Raw genomic sequence first — 18,285 nt, 5'->3', positions numbered from 1 at the left:
TCATACAGCACCAGCACCGGCGAAAGGTTCTGGTCGTAAGAACAGTCTCCTAGCGACACCTCCTCCTTTACGGCAAATGGAATATGGCGGAGAGTGAGGAAAACCTAGACGGACTAGAGCTCAGCAAGGTATGATTTTTTTTAAGTTGGCTAATATAACTGACAGTAGTGACCGAGAGGCTGGGGCAGAACAGTGAAGTGTAGTGTGTTAATTCCTCCGAGCAATACGATTCGAACGCGCAGTGAAAGGCTATCATACTTCCCAAGCTAGCACTTGCGGCTAGCTGTAGGCTAGCTGCCTCTAACTACCGTCAATCCTGCAGTGGTTAAGTGCAATATTTTTATTGCCCTGCGTCAGTGATTGTGGTTCGATAGACTTGGCTGAGTAGACATCAACGACAGAGAAAACACGGCATGTGTCTTCCTCCGTCTGCTGCATCCTGTGATATCTTGGTAGTCGCTTTTGTCCATGAGTTGCCATGAGTTTACACACTTTGCAGCATCAAAGGCTCTTTCTGCATTACGTCTATCATTAACATCGGCCATGTCGGTCAATATGAAAGAGAAACTGGGCTCAGCAGCAGCGAGGTCATTGATTTGTTTCAGAAATGTTGTCTATCCAGTCTTATTATATCAACTCTAACAAATATGAAAACAATGTGATGTCTTGTGCAGTCTGAGTAACTACATTAGGAGTGTAGTACTGCAAAAGCACTGCACGCACCAGTACCATTAAATCATACTGAAGAACAGCTCACCAGGTTACCGGTGTCGTCTCAAAAAGTGACGTCATATCCTTGTTTCTGTTGGTAAATAGGCTTTAATCAACAGGATTTATGAAGGGCTTATCTATATCTATGTCTAAATATGTATAAGGAGATCTCCTTTGAAATACACATTTTTAATTTAAATTATAATTTTACCTGGATGAATGAAAGATAAATAAAAGTTATTTGTCAAAAACTCGTTGCAGTTTATACCTTGTGACAGGAATATACTTTCTGACTCAGAATGACTTCATATAATTCATGAGAAATTTGTTTGACAGACTAAAGGCCAGCAAATCTTTTACAGCAGTTTAAATATTGGAAGGCATTTTTTGGCAAATATTTTTGGCAACGTTTGGGAGATGATCCTTACAGAATCCTTTCTGTCAATACATTATATGATATTCTGACGAAACTATTACAGTGCCCAGAAGAATGAATGTTATTGTTATATAGTTATAGAAAATCAGAGAAAGATTATGCCTATAAATTTAGATTATTCTATGCTTTATCAGTTTTTTTCCTTGTGTCAAAATAAATTTAGAATAATAAAGTGTAGGAAGGTGTAGTGAGTCAGTAACCATAAAAAGAGCAATATAATTGTGTACAGTATTATATGTGTTTTATTAATATCAGTGTTTTTATTTATTTTTTCAGTTTTTAGCTTGAGTCTTTGTATGTATGTTGAAAAAAATCAATCTGTCCCCTATGAATGTTTGTTCTTGTGTAGTTGACAAGTAGTAGGCAAACAATCACATCACTGGAAGCATACAGCAGGAAAGCAATGCAAATAAAAGTAGAAGCAGTATGTTTAATGTAAATTTCAATATAATTTCAATATAAAGCTTATTTTAAATGCCTAAATGGTTGCACTCCCTGACTGCTGAATTACTTTTAAAAAGAAAACTTTAGCTTTTGCTTTCACTGTCAACTGTAAAAAGAAGAAAACTTTGAGCTTATTTTTCCACATATATAAAAAAGTTTAAGAAAGCTGACCAATTGACATCTCGCTTTAGTCCGTTCATTTTAAATGAAGTCATTTGTCTGATATGGAAATTTGCACATTTACAGTCTATTCCATCCTTCTGAAGTCTGGAGTGATTAGTTAAACCACTGTAAATAATTCCTCTCAAGAACAATTATGTTTAGTCCACTTCAGTTTGTCCTCAGAGAAATGATAATCCAACTGCTGTCGACAAAGGGAAATATAATTCTGCCCTTCATGTGAATTAAACAAACCGTTTTATCTCATGTGCAACTCGAATGGCTCCTTGTGGCGCTCTCCTGTTTGCATACAGTCTACTTTATGATTGGGCTGAAGGCCAAGCAGAAGAACCGATTAATAACACAGCACAAAGTTATTTATACCATGCTGTTTATTTAGATTTGTAGGCTACTGTAGAGTCTACAGTTGCATTACAAATCGAGGAGTGAAAAAAATAGTCATCAATTACTAAATATGGATTAATCTAGATCTAACCTTTTTTTTTTTATTGGCACTTAACATGGTGTGCACTTCTTCCTTCATGAAGAAGTCAGGATCCTCAGAAGAAAGATTTGGTTCTTTGGGCATAATGCATTACTAAAAGGAAACATTTATCTGGACATCGTTACTATGGCGAGTTCATGCAGATTTCTGTTAGAAGGTAGAAAGCAAGGATGTAAAGCTCTTCTCTTTTGTCTCACAGGAATGGCAGGAGGCAGCAGACAGCAGAGCAGCACTGCTCTCCTACTTGAAGGAGCAGGTGCCTCAGATCTTCTGCCTAAAAGACTCCAGCCCTCAGGAAGAGGAGGAGCTCATGCAGAGCCGTCTCCTGCACCCTCTGGAGTGTTTCCTTTTTGGAGAGGATCCTCAAGAGGGTTTGGAAAAGCTCAAGGAGGGGAGTACCTCGTCCCACCTCTGTGGGCGTGTGTTTAAAGAGGGCGAAACGGTCTACTCCTGCAGGTCTGAACAGCTCTTCTAAATCCCTGTAATTACTAAGTTTCTACAGGAAAGCTGTGGTAAAATATTCAATTTTATGGGGTCTGAATTAAAATAGGCAATATAGATGTTTATATCAAAGTAAATGACTAAAAGTGAGAACACTTGGCAAGCAGCTTAGTTTATATCAAACTCATTTTACATTTTGGGTCACATAGAACTTTCTTTGATCTGAAATGGACCGGACCAAATAAAGACCCCCTTTCTATCAGTATAAAGAAGTTTAATTACACATTTAATCCCTGAATTATCATTATCATTAGTAAAAGCTATAAAACGAAGTTGTCCAGTGGGCCGGATTGGTTTGTTTGCCTGGCCGATTTTGGCCCCTGTGCCTTATGTTTGACACACCTGTATACCACTCTTGTATAGCACTCTTTAGTGTTAGACTTTTGTTTTTCTGCCAAGTAAAAAAATAAATGTCTTCCACCTCTTGCAGGGATTGTGCGATAGATCCCACTTGTGTCCTGTGCATGGACTGCTTCCAGGATAGTGTTCACAAAAGCCATCGCTACAAGGTTGGTGTTAGTGTAAATGTTTATATTTTTAATGGATTCCAGCACTTTTTAGTGGACGGTGTCTGTACCAACCTTTTTGAATGCTTGAAAGTCACTCATCCCTGGAGTTCTAATCTGTAACTGGACTCCCCCCGCCGCCCCTTTTTCTTACTACTGTTTCCATGCTTTGTCATTGTCAGTCACCACTCTAAGTGATTCACTTCTCTGCACAGTGTGCACAGTGTGCAATCCTATTTCTATCTATACCTTTTCTAAATTATAGGATATCGTCTTTGATCTTTGTCATGCATGTTGGAACCTCAGTGTTGCATAACTAAAGGACATGTTTAAAGAAATTGCAATTTTGTGTGTCTGTTAATCACATGCACTCATCACTGATGTGCTTTTTTTTCCAGATGCATGCATCATCGGGCGGGGGGTTCTGTGATTGTGGAGATGTAGAAGCCTGGAAGATTGGCCCTTATTGCTCCAAACATGACCCAGGGGCAGCCAATGCCATGGTAACGGTGAGTTGCGTAATACAGCGGAAAGAAGGAAGTGGAGGAGGGTAGGGTGTACTTGTCGCATTCTGTGTCAGTGACCCCAGAATGCTTATTTTCCCATCTTAGTACTGGTTGCTGCTCTCTTGGTGGTAGGTTTGACTCTGTGAATTAAAAAGAAAAAAAGTTACTGGAAAAATCATCTAAAACCTAAATTTAAGAGATGTTAAATTGAAACTAGTGGAAAACAGCAGTGGGTGAGTCTAGTTAAGAGCAGCCTTTAATTCTGCACAACTGTTTGGAGATTTATTCAGTTCACAGCGTCTCCTACAAAAGGCTGCTGATTTTGCTGGCAGCTGTTGTTTGTCAGGCCTTTCTTTGCTGATCACAGCGTTTGTGCTTACCGTCATGCTCAGGGGCTTTGAGTAGACATGCTGTTTGACAGCACTGCGCTTTTTCTTTCTTCCGTAAACAGCAGGTGCTTCTCCTCGCAGAAACGCACATCCCTGGCCTCGATCTGGCTGGGTGCTTTGTGTTCTTTACATCAGATCTGAACCTGTGCTCAGCAAATCACATTACCATAGCAGCACATCTGCTTTGAACATGAAAACCTTGTGTTCTTTTCCATCCAGATCTCTTTTTGGTTAGATTACGGTAGATTCTAGTGTTTGTTCTCACACAGTGATGTAACGTCAAGATAAACTCACTGTATCGTTTGTTTGGTTAGCGTATTAGACATTGGACATTTGGAGGAAACGCTGTGCTGCTATGTGAAATGTTTGTCCTCAGGGGATTTGATATTAATGTTACCAGGCCAGCTGCTTACTTGGCTTTAATTAAGACAAATATTTAGACCATACCCAGTAAGATACAGGAAATGAGGAATTACTAATGGTTATTCCTACAAACTTTGACCATGTCACATTCACTTCAGTTTGTGTAAAGTTATTGTTTGTTTTTTTTGTTCTCTGCCACTGTCAATGTTGACCAGTAATGATGCATTTTTATTTAATTACTATAGTTAAACATCTCTGCAATGTGCTAAATCTTTTTAATTGTTTAAATTAAGATGTGAATCTTTGAATCCTCCGTTATGTTTTTTCATTTTGTGTAGGATGATTGCGTGCTGGACCTGGAGTTATATGGACGTGCCGAGAAGCTGTTCCGGATATTGCTGCACTATGTCACAGATTTTTTGGTGTGGGAGGAGAACTTTGAGCTGTCAGCTGAACTTCAGCCTCGGTACAACCTGTCAAGTTTCCAAAATATAATCTGAACTTCAAAGACTCGGCTTAGGTTTGACAGAGTATTTCTTCATCCTTACAGGATTAAAGACAATACATATTACTGTGTTCTCTACAACGATGAGCATCACTCGTACGACCATGTGATCTACACCCTGCAGCGGTCGGTTAACTGTGATCTAGCTGAAGCACAGACACACACAACGCTCATTGATAAAGAGGTATTTCTTTAGGTTGTTTACCTGAAAGGTTTAATTTAAATGACTGTGAAGTGAATTTAAATGGAGGCACTTGATATAATTATTGTCAACTGTTGGACGCAGGGTCGGCGGGCAGTAAAGAGAGGAAGCCTTAACTCCTGCCAGCAAGCGCAAGAACGTATCAGGGTAAACACGATCCCACTGCTAAGCTTGGGAATATGTTATCGCTTTTCAGTTTTGCATTTCATAAATGTTTTCTCTGTTGTTTTGCAGGCAAACTCAGTGCAAATTTCCCAGCAGCCACTGCGTGTGGAGATCCTTCACTCAGTAGTAATGGCTCATCAAACTTTTGCTCTACACCTCGGCTCCTGGTTCCAGAAAATAATAAGTTACTCAGGTAATCTACATCACACAAACTTGTTAGCTTTACCTGGCAGTTGTGAACTTTTTAAATGTGTCTTTTTAGTCAGAATATGTACACCTGACACCCGATTTATGCCTCAGTGGGAAATCTATGCTGTAATGTACAATGTAACTTAACATACACCTCCCAAGAACCTGCAACTGTTGCGATTGTCCTGTTCAGCACAGTCGATTCCTCCTGTGCATTTCCAGCTACTTTTGTGCTGCATTTTTTTGAATTCATCAGTGAGAGAATAGCAATCATCGCCTCAGTTTAAGGGTAAATAGTCATAGCATCAGATATAATAATCATAGCATCATATATAAGGTTTCACAAATGTAACCACCTTCCTGGAATTAGACTGCTGAAATGATCAAGTTGGACGATCAGAGTTAGGGAATGTACAAAGAAGCGGAAAAACTAGAACACTGACCACAACAAAGAGCGGGGACCCAGGAGGAAAAACATCCCAGCATTTTATTTTTATGTATTTATTTCTATATGCTGGCTCTGTATATAAAACACCGGGACATGACTACACAGTAATTAACATGCAGTGTACCAGGACAAGCATAAATGTCGGCAACAGTGGAGACCACTCACGTACATTATGTCCTAGATTCTGCAAAGATTGCTTGCAGATGTCTAAATAGGTCTTTTTCAACACGGCCATTTTGGCTTGTCATAGCAGGGTAACACACAAGTGTCACAGATAAATTAATTACAGTCTGTTTACTGTGTCACAGCCAGTGCAGTGGGCACACATGAAAAACACATGAGACCTGGCCAGTTTAAGGGGAACAGGGCCATAATTCATGTTATCAGACACAGCTGTGTTTACCCTGTGCTGACACATGAAAACTGCCTGTTGTACATGTACAGCTGTATGACTGGTAATCTGTTTTGTGCAGTGGGTTTCAGGCAAGCCTTCTGTCAGGTGGCGCTACAGCCAGATGTGGACAGAGATCGACCTTGCCTCATTAGCAGACTCATGTTGCATGATGCCAGGATGTTCAAAGGTAAGTAGACCTCAGCCCAGTCCGTAAAGCCCACACTAATTAATGGACTTTAGGAGGTGTTCTTATTAAAAAAAGAAAAAGTATTAAACAGGTTATTCATCAACAATGCCTTTTAATTGTTATGCCACTGTGTTTGTTGCACTGTCATATATTCTATTCAAGCTCCTGCAGCTTCTCACACTTACCAGTCACTTACAGATGATGCTATTGAAGTCATTCATGGTTTAATTCGTAGACAGTAGTGTAGAGCTTGAGCCTGAGCCTCACTATGATTCTGTAGAACACATTTTTTTTTTCTTATTTCCTCCAGGAGCTCGCAAGATAGTGCACGAGCTGATTTTCTGCAGCATGTTAATGGATACTGAATTCAAGAGGCTTTTTGCGATTGAGTTTACAAAGGTAAGTAAAACATTTTAAAATGTAAACTGTTTTGCCTTTTTTTTCCATTCCCCTAATATGTTCCTCATCATTGTCTCTTCAGCACTATAAGCAGCTGCAGAAGGACTTCATCAATGATGACCATGAGAGGAATATATCCATCACAGCTCTGTCTGTTCAGATCTTCACTGTTCCCACACTAGTGAGTGTTGTTTCAATGCCAGAAGTCATATGATACTGTATGTAAATACAGTACACATCCTTTTTAAACACACCAATTAAATGTTCACATTTCCGGTGAAAAATAAGTGAACCTTTAGTAACAGGCCAGCCTTTGTTTAGCAGGAATGATTTCAAGGATTAACACTGGCAAACATCCATATGTGTGGGATATATGCTGAAAATGGCTCTCTGCAGGTTGTTCTAAAGTATCTGTTTTCATTCAGTTTCATTTATATAGCGCCAAATCAAACAACAGTCATCTCAAGCACCTTTATATTGTACTGTAAAGACCCAAGAATGTTACAGAGAAACCCCAACAGCCAGACGACTCGTGATGGTTCAGGGTGAGGGGAGGAAGAGAGAAAGCAGAGGGAGATGGGTTAAGAGACACACAAATTGGATTTAGGTCCGGCTCTAAATCCAAATTGTGGTCGACTTATCAGATGTAACCACAGTAGTCCCTACTCTAGCCATTAAATCAGATATGAACCTCCTGTTCCAACACATCCCAAAGATTGAGATCTGGAGACTGAGGAGGCCATTTAAGTTTGGTGAACTTGTTAAGTTGGACAAACCAGTTTGATATGTGCCCTTACATGCACTTTTCCATTTCTGTATCTTGTCATAGTGGTTTAAGTGTTGGATGCCATGTATGTATTTGTAATTGAAATATTGAACACTATGTCTTGTAACCCTTAACCTATATTCCATGCTTTCTTTTACGTTTGTGTTCTTCCAATAGGCCAGACAGCTGATCGAAGAGTGCAATGTGATTAAGGTGATAGTTGATACCGTTATGGAACTGCTGCGCGAACATCTAGATGATAACAATCGCTTCGTCTTCCTGGGCTACAACTCAGACAAGTTTTCACGCATCCAAGTCATCTTCCACGACCTCAGGTGATTAAAGAAGGCAACATCTTGTTCTTTATTCCTTGCTTTTTATGGCCTTTTATGTAAGATGTTACTAATCTTTGCCACACAGGTATATTCTGATCAGTAAACCCTCAATGTGGACCGAAGAGCTTCGGGGGCAGTTCTTGAAGGGGTTCAGAGTCTTTCTTGGTCTTCTTAAATGCATGCAGGTACAAATGGTCCTCACACTGTGTCATTTTGTAAATATGTGCAATGTCTGTCTTAAAATATGTAGCATGTAATATTGGTAGCGCTACATTACTTTAAGACAACTAGACACTCTGGATATTTAATGAATCCTGACCTTTCGCTTTCTCCACCAGGGTATGGAGGAGGTGAAGCGACAGCTTGGCCAACACATTGCTGTGGAGCCAGAATGGGAAGCTGGCTTTACTTTGCAGATCCAGCTCCGCCATATTCTTGCTATGTTTCAGGACTGGTGTTCCTCTGATGTGAGTTTTCTTGAAGCATAACTGTGATATCTTTAAATTTTTTAATCTGCTTATGTGGAGGAGAGCGAACGCTGTACTCACTTATTGCCTTTGTCTTCCCTCTTAGGATGAGATTTTGCTGCTTGCATTTAAGGAGTGCCACACAGTTCTGAAGCAGTGCAATAACCAGCCCTTCCACAGGGACCCCACTGATCACTATATGTGCAAGCACATCCTCCATGCCCGTCCATATAAAGTCTCACGGGAGCCTGTCAGCATACATCTGCCCATCTCCAGACTATTGGCTGGTAGGAGAAGTAGTATTTAAGACTTGCAGTGATTTTTTTTTTTGTATGCTGTGGACTTACTCATGTGTACATTGTGATTCATAGGCTTGTATGTACTCCTGTGTGGAACTGGCGCAATTGAGCGCCTGGATAATCCTGTAAGTGACATGAGAAAATGTGTTGATTTGTAGTCTTAGTGACAGCTGATAGGTGAGGTACTGCTGCTCCTCATGTGTTGTGTGTTAGAGATCTAAGTCTTTCTGTCATTACAGGCAACCTATGATTTCACAGAGCTGGCAGAGCATCCTCTGCGCTGCGTTGTGCTGGCTGCACAGGTCTCGGCTGAAATGTGGCGGAGAAATGGGCTTTCGCTGGTCAGCCAGGTACACTAGAGCCTTTGGACGCACAGTGCTTTTTTATTTTCTGTTGTCTTTCTTCTCCACCTAATAAATACTTCCACATAAACAGGTGTACTACTACCAGGATGTAAAATGCAGGGACGAGATGTACGATAAGGATGTAGTCATGCTTCAGGTTGGTGTCAGTCGGTCATTAACACTTCTTTAATGCCAGTTTTTAATGTTTTAAATGCAAACAGCGTGATGATGTCATACGCCCCTCATCATGTCTATTACAGATAGCTGCTTCCAAAATGGACCCCAACCACTTCCTCATTCTGGTCTTGTTGAGATTTGAGCTCTTTGATTATTTTAATAGAAGTTGTTCAAGCAAAGACCAGGCAAGCTCCACATGAATAATCATTCAGTAAAAAAACGTTGTGCCACCAAACGTGTTAATGAAACGCAGCTTCTTTTACAGGACGAGTTGACGCAGTGGAACCGTTTAACAGAAGAGATGCTCTACCTGCTGATCGTCATTATTGGTGAACTGTCAAAAGTCTCCTGATCAAATTGAGATATTTCTTAATTCAGTAGAAAAAACCCCAAAAAAGTATCTGAACAGTGCTATCTCTTCAGGTGAGCGCTATGTCCCCGGGATCAGTCAGTTGACCAAAGAGGATGTGACAATGAGGGAGGTTATCCACCTGCTGTGCATTGAGCCCATGGCTCATAGTAGCCTGGTCAAAGCCCTGCCAGAGAACGTATGCTTCAAAAAGCTTCATTTCTGAATTATATGTTTAATATTTTGGTGTTTAGTCGGGAGGATAAATGACAAAGGTGATGTTTTTTCCTTTATAGGAAAGCCATGAAACAGGCCTGGAGACAGTTATCACCAAAGTTGCCACTTTCAAGTATGTAAACCCCCAAAAAACAGATTGAGTTTTGCCTTAATAGTAAATTTCACGAGTGCGTAATCTCTGTGTTCGGTTTTTGCTTTTAGAAAACCAGGAGTATCAGGACATGGGTTATACGAAGTGAAAAAAGAACATCTAGTAGAGTTCAACCCATTCTTCTACCATTACTCAAGATCCCAGCATAGCAAGGTAGACCAGCGCCTTCAATTAAATTGACAGTTTCTGTTGACTATATTTGGTTAATTGGTTATATTACACTTCTTTCAGGCAGAAGAGTCTCAGAAGAAAAGGAGAGCTCAGGAGGGCAATGATAAAGGTGACTGACACTCCACTCTGTCACCAAATGTCTCCGTCTTCTGGAGATTGGTTGGTAATTTCATCGGCTCTAATAACATTGCCCCCGCTTGTGTCTGTGCTCAGCTCTTCGTCCGCCGGTGCCCCCAGCCTTTTGTCCAGCCTTTTCTCATATAGTGCAACTCCTCTGCTGTGACATAATGGTCCACATCCTGAGAAACGTCCTGCAGAGAGCTGCAGAGGACCGGCCAACTCACTGGACAGAAGCCATGATCCAGAGGGTACAAATTACATTCTGATTTTTCCCTCCCGATATATCTACCCTATTTCTCAATACAAATGTAGCAACAAAATTAACTCCTTTATCAAACAGGCGCTGCACCTGATTGGCCAGGCATTGCTAGAAGAGAAATCACAGCTTGAGGATGTCACTGCGGAGGAAGTGACCTTTGATTTCAGCCTAAAGGCTCGTTGTGAGTGGAAAAATGAGCTTTGTTGTTTCTTTGAGATCGTGTAATTACTTTTTGAGAAGTAAAATCCCTGTTCCTCTTTTTCAGTAATGGGTGCAGAACATGGCAAGTCAGTGTTCCTCTTGTTGTCCAAGATTAAGACTTTGCCTTCTCTGGAAGCGCAAAAAGACATGATTAAATGGGTTCTACAGGTAGGCTATTCACTTACTATTCATTAAAGATATTGTTACATAATGTTAAATCAGTAGTTATCATGTTTCAGCACATATGCATATGCTTTATACTTAGTTTTATAATTTTATATCACTGTTTTTCTTCTAGATGTTTGAGGTTGTCAAGTGCCTTAGAGAGAACTCCAGTCCAACAGTGTCCATGAGCATGGAAACAGCCAAGCCAGAAGAGGTAAACTAAAACTTAAATGACTTAAAATATATCTTTGAGATAAATCATTCTGACTTCTGGTTTTGTTGATCCAGAGTGCTCAGGACAAAGAAAAAGCAGAGCGGAAAAGGAAGGCAGAGGCGGCTAAACTCCACCGACAGAAGATAATGGCCCAGATGTCAGCAATGCAAAAGAACTTTATTGAGTCAAATAAGATGCTGTATGAAAACATGCCTGAAAGTGGAACACAGGGAGAAACTGTAGCATCTACTGGGGAGTGAGTACAGCCTTTCTATAACACCCTGTAGTTGTATTTCAATGACTTAAAAGTGAGGGTTTAAACAAAATTATTTTTACCTAATGTAGTTTGTTTTATTTCTCCAGCTGTGCCACAGAGCAGAGGGAGCTATGCGTAGCTGTTGGGCCTCACCGAGGGTCCACTCCGGCTGACAGGGAGGTACTGACCTGCATTCTTTGCCAGGAGGAGCAGGAGGTGATGGCTCAGGCTCCAGCCATGGGACTCACTGCTTGTGTCCAGAGGTCCACAGTGCTGACGCAGTGCAGAGGAAAGATACCAAGCAGCAGAGCAGATGGTCAGGCTCCATTCACTGATCATACCATTTTACTTTGTGAGATTCAGATTTTACTTATATGTGTGTTGTGGTTATCACTTAAAGGGCCGGGAACATCATATCCCCTCTTTATGCCTCCGGATCTGGCTGTGGGGACCCACACTGGCAGCTGCGGACATGTTATGCATGCCACGTGTTGGCAAAAGTAAGTCACTAGGGAGTGAATTTGACTAATTTTGCCTCTAAAGTTCGGTGTTACTTACGTACAGGTGTCATTTCCTTTTCTTTTTTTTCCCCAGGTACTATGAGGCAGTCCAAAATACAACCAGGAACCGGCTCCATGCTGAATTGATTATTGATCTGGAGAATGGAGAGTACTTGTGCCCCTTGTGCAAGTCTCTGTGCAATACTGTGGTACCTCTGATCCCATTAGAACCACTCACATTTGACTAGTAAGCCCATCCTCTTACTCCCAGCCAGTCTGCAGTGTTTTGATTATCTGTGCAAATGTAAAGAAGTCATTTGCATGTTTGTTTTCTGTGTGTAGTGAAAACGCAGCGATAATTGGAGAGCATTTGACACTGCCTCGTTGGATCCAGATCCTCTCTGCTAGGATTAAAGGACTCCAGTCAATCGCTCAGGATAATGGTAAGAATAGAACCCAGAATACAGTTATCGCACACTATACTGGTTTGTAGTGTCACACATGTAAAACTGATCCACCAATGAGCAAAAGTCCACATTTCGATGTGTAACACCTGCCATATTCACATTTGAGTAAGATGTTGATATGCTCTTAGTGTGTCGATGTGAACCAGAGTAATAGGAAAAATTGGCTGTGTTTGGTGAGGAGTTGAATGCTTGTAGGAAAACAGCTGCAGAAGGTGTTTTAATTTGCACACAGTCTTGATTTTACTACAATCCACTATGGAGTAGTCTCTGCTTGCATACGTTTTTCTTGTTATTCGTGAACCTCTAATAACACACCACACAGTGCAACCGATGATTGTTCTCTCCTGCTTTTTTTCTTGCAGACCGTAACACAGAAGGCAGTAGTAGTAATGGTGGCACTGGGCTGTGTGGCGAGGGCCAACCAGACTTTAGATCCATTCTGAGCTATGGAGTGCAAGAATCGTGAGTGCACCTCTCTCTGCCTTTATTACCTCTGCCAAGGAGGTTTTGCTTTTGGTAGCTTTTGTGTGCATGCAAGTGCGTCACTCTTTCTGTCTGTAAACACTTAGCTCAAAAAGTTTGAATCAATTCTTATAAAGCTGTTAAAAATCCATTAAAATTTGGCTTCTATTCACCAATATGACATATGACCTTTGACCTGTCCTCCAAGGTGAATAGATTGATCCATACAAATTATGTCAAGTATATTAAAATGGGTTTGTACAGTATAAGTCACAGAAACCTGCACTTTGCATATAAAGTAAAGTTTAAAATGGTGTGCTTGTTATTTTCTTTTCTAAATTTTGTGCTGTTTGTTGTTTCTAGGAGAAAGTTCTCAGACAGCATTACAGAGATGCTAGTTGTGTGCGCCACCACAGTCCACAGGGTTGGACTGAAGACTGCGCCCAATGAGCTGTGCCCCCGTGTTTCCATTATGGCCTGGAACACATGTGCCTTCACTATTCAGGCCATAGGTACTGCATCTCTTGGCTTTTGTCACTCCTTTCCTTTGCATGTATTCATGTGCGCAGGTCTTAAAATTGCAACTCTTCACAGAAAACATACTGGAGCAGGAGGGCAAGCCGCTATTTGGGTCCTTACAGAACAGACAGGTACTCAGTAGTGAACAAATGATGTAGTTCTTTTAGTTTAGGGGGTTTCTGTGAAAGTTGTGTGAAATGCTTCTCTTTTAGCTTGCAGGTATGAAGGCCATTGTTCAGTTTTCAGCAACGCAGGGACTTAAGAACTCCCAGGCAGTCATCCAAAGGCACTTCACTGATATGTTGGGAGGTATGTGGTCATCAGAGAAACTTCAGGCTTTTCCTTTTTTATACTGGTTAGACTTGTGACTGTGTATTTTAACTGTCTTTTCTCTCTTCTCAGTCTTGTTACCAGTCATGAGCAGAAAGAACACACCTTCTCTTCTAGAGGTGGACTTGTTCCATCTTCTGGTAGGTGTCTCTGAAAGAAACTGCTCTTACATATTAGTCTGAGCAAATGCTTCATGCTAATACATTAGATTAATACAATAAATGTATTATGTTAAGTGCAATAAATACAGATTCCAATTGAAAATGAACATGAACTCCAGAAGATGTAAGACTGTAAAGAGGAAACATGATGGTGGAGATTTTATTTTCTGTTGATTGAGAAACTATAGACAACCCTCTGAATTTTTACTAAAATTGAAGAGATTATGTCTTTAAGAAACAAGAGTGTGATGGTTTTATAACGCTTGTATGTTTTGTCAGGTTGGATTGGTGTTATCGATACCCTCACTTTATCAAGAGGAGACTGTAGACTTACAGCCATCTGCTGTCAGCTCTGCATACAATCACCTGCATATCTTGCATCTGGTGACCATGGCTCATGTGCTGCAGATCCTCTTGTCTTCTGCAGGTACAAAATCACAGACCCCCCCACCCCCGCCCCCAAAATAATGTGATCTAATAACATCACTGTTAGCTACCATTTAGGGAGCTAGCCAGTAGTAACAGATAATTGGAGTGATTATGATGATTAAATAATTGGTTTGTTTGTGCAGCTGTCCCTGCAGCAGGGGATGGACAGGAGACGAAGGAGGAGAGAGCAGCAGCAGAGTTGTACTCTGCAGTGTCACAACACACGGGAAGGTGAGTGTTTTTCAATCACCTGCTTAAGATAAGATAACTCTTTATTGTCATTGCACAGTCATACATAGTACAATAGTACAATGAAATTGGAAAACTGTCCTACGTCGGCACTGCATATAACACAACACGACACGATACGACACAACGCAACACAAACAACACAACCAACACAACCAACACAACACAGTATAATAACTTAGTAATAAAAAAGAAGAATAAGTGTATTTGTATTGCACACTGTTATTATTGCACCTTGTTATAAATATAAATATAAATATTATAAATATTATTATTATTAATAGGAACAAATACTTAGTTTCAGCAAATATTTTTCCAGGTTTCATGTTTTTTCAGGGCCTTTTTCATGGTGAATTCTCAGATATTTGACAGCTTATTTTGTGGTTTTCTCATCAGGCTCCTTCCAGATGTTTCTGGCAGCTCTTTAGTAGAAAGAGTGAAGACAGGAATTGCACCATTCTTGCGTTGTGCTGCTCTCTTTTTCAATTGCCTTACAGGAGTACCTCCTCCAGAGGAGCTTTTTAGCATTTCTGGTAGGTTTCACTGTAGTAGTGTCAGAATTTTATTGCATTTTGGAATTCAGAAGAGGAAGATTTGTGCATTCATGCTGACATTTTATGTCTTTTGCAGTTGATTCTCAAGAACAGATGGAGGCACTATGCAGTTACCTGGCACTACCCTCCAATGTGTTCCAGCTTTTCCACGATCACAGAGAAACTGTTAGTCCACTGCTTCAGAGGTCGGAGAAAACACTATTGCATCTTACACTAGTTCCCAGTGAAGTCAGTAGTTTTGTAACTTATTATTTTTTGTTATTTCTTAGGTGGTGTGGGAGCCCAGTTGTAACCAAAGCCCTGAAAGGCAAAATCCAGACAGTCAGGTAGACTTTGGGTCTTTTATTATTTCAACATAGATTTTAGTTTTATTGAAACCCTACAGTTGGCCAATAAACTCACTCTTTCAACAGATACCCCAGGAAAAGGAATCGATTGATTGAACTTCCCGAAGATTACAGTACTCTCCTCAATCAAGCCAGCCATTTCAAGTAAGTAAGGAGTCCTCTCATTTGACATCTTCTAGTTTTCTTCTTTCCATCCTTTCTCACTCGTCTGCATCATGTCCTCAGGTGTCCAAAATCCACCGATGATGAGAGGAAGCATCCGACTTTATGTCTCTTTTGTGGGGCTATGCTGTGCTCTCAGAGCTCCTGTTGTCTCAGTCAGTTGGAAGGGGAGGACGTGGGGGCTTGCACTGCCCACGCTGCGACCTGTGGAGCAGGAGTGGGGATGTTCCTCAGGTTAATCAGTCACACTGCACATTTTACATTAGTAGAATTGTATTTCAGGTCCAGAATTAGTTTGTCTTTTGGGTTTACTTTTTTTAACTGAATCACATTTTGTTTAATGTTAACAGGATAAGAGAGTGTGAAATTGTGCTGATGGCCAGTCGGACTCGAGGGAGCACGTATCCCGCTCCGTACTTGGATGATTATGGGGAGACTGATCCTCATCTTGGGTAAGAACCTATTCAGTTTATTTGTAGTATTACTTATGTATTTTTAGACTTAAAAAACTCTACTATATAATACAGACTGGAGGATGTACTCAAGGTCAGCTGTTTGGCTTTGCCAGACAATTTTTACAGCTTGTGCCATCTATGAAAAGGTAGATGGATGATGTTGCTTGTAGGGGCAATATACAGCAATGCTGTGGCTAATGTAATTGAAACTTTGGTGTCAATTGTAGGCTTGAATGTTAAAGCTAAAACTGTTGCCATTGTAGACTACAAAAATGCATTTATTTGAGCTTTGTTGCAGATCTCAAATTCATAATTATGTGCTGATCAAAACTTGATCACACAGAAAACATTCTCACAGTAGCCCCTGATGAGCAACTTGCAGTTCAAGCCCAACACTTTGGCAGCTTTAACCTATAATACTACCTTCATGCACTTTCAGATTTGCATAAGCATTAAGTCTTTTTTTATGACATAAAGAAGTGGTTTACACAGCTACGAAGTATGACTACATTTTTTTTGTCATACTAGTGAAATACTGGGTTTGAGAAACCCTTGAATGCATTTGTTTCTCTGTGTTTTAGACGGGGTAATCCGTTGCACCTTTGCCCAGAGCGTTACAGGAAGCTAAACCAGCTGTGGCAGCAGCACTGCATCCTGGAAGAAATCGCCCGCAGCCTGGAGGTGGTCAACGTTATGTTTGCTTTTGAGTGGCAGATGTTGTGATGACTGCTCCAGCTGTGTGACTGGCCGATACCGAGCATGGCCCCTGTGCTCCCAAGACACATGCACGCACACGACACACGCAAGCAATCAACCCTAACTCTTCTGTAATCAGAAAAGCCTGTTTCATCATAAATGAGTCTCCTTTGGAATCCAGAGAGAGTGGGGGGGGGGGGGCAGTCAAAATGGATAGAGGGTGATTGTTGTTGATTAATCCCAAGTCGCCTTGTTTCAGTTTGATTGTCTGCTGTGAGGATGAGTTTCTCCCAGAGTAATGTTATTTGCAAAGAAGCTCATTCAAATAAAGAAGAGCATCAGACACACACTAACACGTTTCTGTTATCACTTCATGTGTTTTTTTTTCTTAATGATGCTGTGAATTTTCTGCATTCTCTCTCTTTGTGTTAGAACTTATGATTTGTGATAAGTTATAATTGTTCAAAGATGCGGTTTCCAAGTACATTCATGTGGAAATATTTAGCCTTTTTTGGAGATCCTATCCATTTTTGCCTTTGACCCTTTATTATGTAGAATTCCTCAGATAATTAAACCTTAACCTACTGACACCTTTACTTATAAATAGACACATGTATAATGGGCAAAACGTATATAGACTAAACATCATTTTCAAGATTGCTTCAAACAGATTGAGTATTCTCAGAAAAGTATACGGGAATCTGTCTCAGTGACTTCCTCATATCCTATCCTTAGATGCACCAGTTTTCTGAATTTCAGCCATTCTTATAGTTACATAACTCTCACATCTGTGCTTACTTACCTTCAGAATTGTGAAATTAATTATATAGAATGAATTCAAATACAATATGATATTGCAAGATCTCTTTTAGAAAAAAAGTTTTATTAAGCTTTATTAAGCTTGTAATCAAAAATTATTGGATGACCTGTTGTGCGGCACATTGTCACCCTTTATCATTTGATGTTGACTCTACATTATCTGAGTTTTAGTTGTCAATGATCAATTGCAGTGTTTTATTTAAGAGGAAAAAATCTTTTTTAAAATCCCAGTATATGGTTTCAGGTACTCCATTATATTTCTGTCATTTCACTAAGCAAATGTGTGAATATATAATTTCTTCCTTTTTTTTGTTGTGTTGTTTGACAGTACTTCATGATTTTCAGGCTGTGGAAATAAAGACACAAGACAATCTGAAGGTAGTCTGTTCCATAGCTCTGAATGGGGTTTAAAAACAACAACAGACCCAACAACAGTAGTGTCCAAGATTAGAATAAATCATTGTAAAAAGGAATGTGCTCTCGATTAAAGTTAACTGCTTTAAACGGTTATTCTGCAGTTGCACTCGAATTGTTCATTCTTTTAAGAAAAGGACAACAAAAATGTATTCTTGCTATAATAAGTGACTTCCCAGTTTTGTTTTTGGAGAAAGGTAG

At 40.2% G+C, this 18,285-nt stretch overlaps 1 protein-coding gene across 1 annotated transcript; it reads left to right on the top strand.

Moving 5' to 3' along the window:
- Window positions 1-18: 18 nt before the first annotated feature.
- On the top strand, window positions 19-18,208 carry ubr1 (ubiquitin protein ligase E3 component n-recognin 1). Its single transcript, XM_063498218.1, has 47 exons — window positions 19-128; window positions 2,455-2,711; window positions 3,187-3,265; window positions 3,661-3,771; window positions 4,859-4,986; window positions 5,071-5,209; window positions 5,312-5,374; window positions 5,462-5,585; window positions 6,503-6,610; window positions 6,921-7,009; window positions 7,092-7,190; window positions 7,953-8,110; window positions 8,196-8,295; window positions 8,449-8,577; window positions 8,684-8,864; window positions 8,949-9,001; window positions 9,116-9,226; window positions 9,312-9,377; window positions 9,481-9,582; window positions 9,663-9,726; window positions 9,821-9,945; window positions 10,043-10,095; window positions 10,185-10,287; window positions 10,366-10,414; window positions 10,519-10,673; window positions 10,766-10,865; window positions 10,950-11,053; window positions 11,184-11,264; window positions 11,339-11,520; window positions 11,628-11,836; window positions 11,921-12,020; window positions 12,115-12,267; window positions 12,363-12,463; window positions 12,850-12,949; window positions 13,313-13,461; window positions 13,544-13,599; window positions 13,681-13,777; window positions 13,871-13,938; window positions 14,239-14,386; window positions 14,532-14,619; window positions 15,034-15,170; window positions 15,268-15,376; window positions 15,461-15,517; window positions 15,605-15,682; window positions 15,764-15,934; window positions 16,051-16,152; window positions 16,737-18,208. The coding sequence occupies exons 1-47, from the start codon at window positions 84-86 to the stop codon at window positions 16,876-16,878; spliced, it is 5,223 nt and encodes a 1,740-aa protein (XP_063354288.1). The 5' UTR covers window positions 19-83; the 3' UTR covers window positions 16,879-18,208.
- The last annotated feature ends 77 nt before the right edge of the window (window positions 18,209-18,285 follow it).

The sequence above is a fragment of the Pelmatolapia mariae genome, linkage group LG16_19, assembly GCF_036321145.2.
Source record: "Pelmatolapia mariae isolate MD_Pm_ZW linkage group LG16_19, Pm_UMD_F_2, whole genome shotgun sequence".
Lineage (NCBI taxonomy): Eukaryota > Metazoa > Chordata > Actinopteri > Cichliformes > Cichlidae > Pelmatolapia > Pelmatolapia mariae.
The sequence above is the reverse complement of the archived record's forward strand: the minus strand, read 5'-3'. Positions and strand labels throughout refer to the sequence as shown.

What these genes read in the sequence shown, in the direction of transcription:
- ubr1 (XM_063498218.1), top strand. Translation starts at nt 84, where the DNA reads ATGGCGGAGAGTGAGGAAAACCTAGACGGACTAGAGCTCAGCAAG. An exon ending in TGGACTTGTTCCATCTTCTG is followed by an intron (nt 13,939 to 14,238) that starts GTAGGTGTCTCT and finishes ATGTTTTGTCAG; the next exon opens with GTTGGATTGGTGTTATCGAT. An exon ending in GGAGCTTTTTAGCATTTCTG is followed by an intron (nt 15,171 to 15,267) that starts GTAGGTTTCACT and finishes TGTCTTTTGCAG; the next exon opens with TTGATTCTCAAGAACAGATG.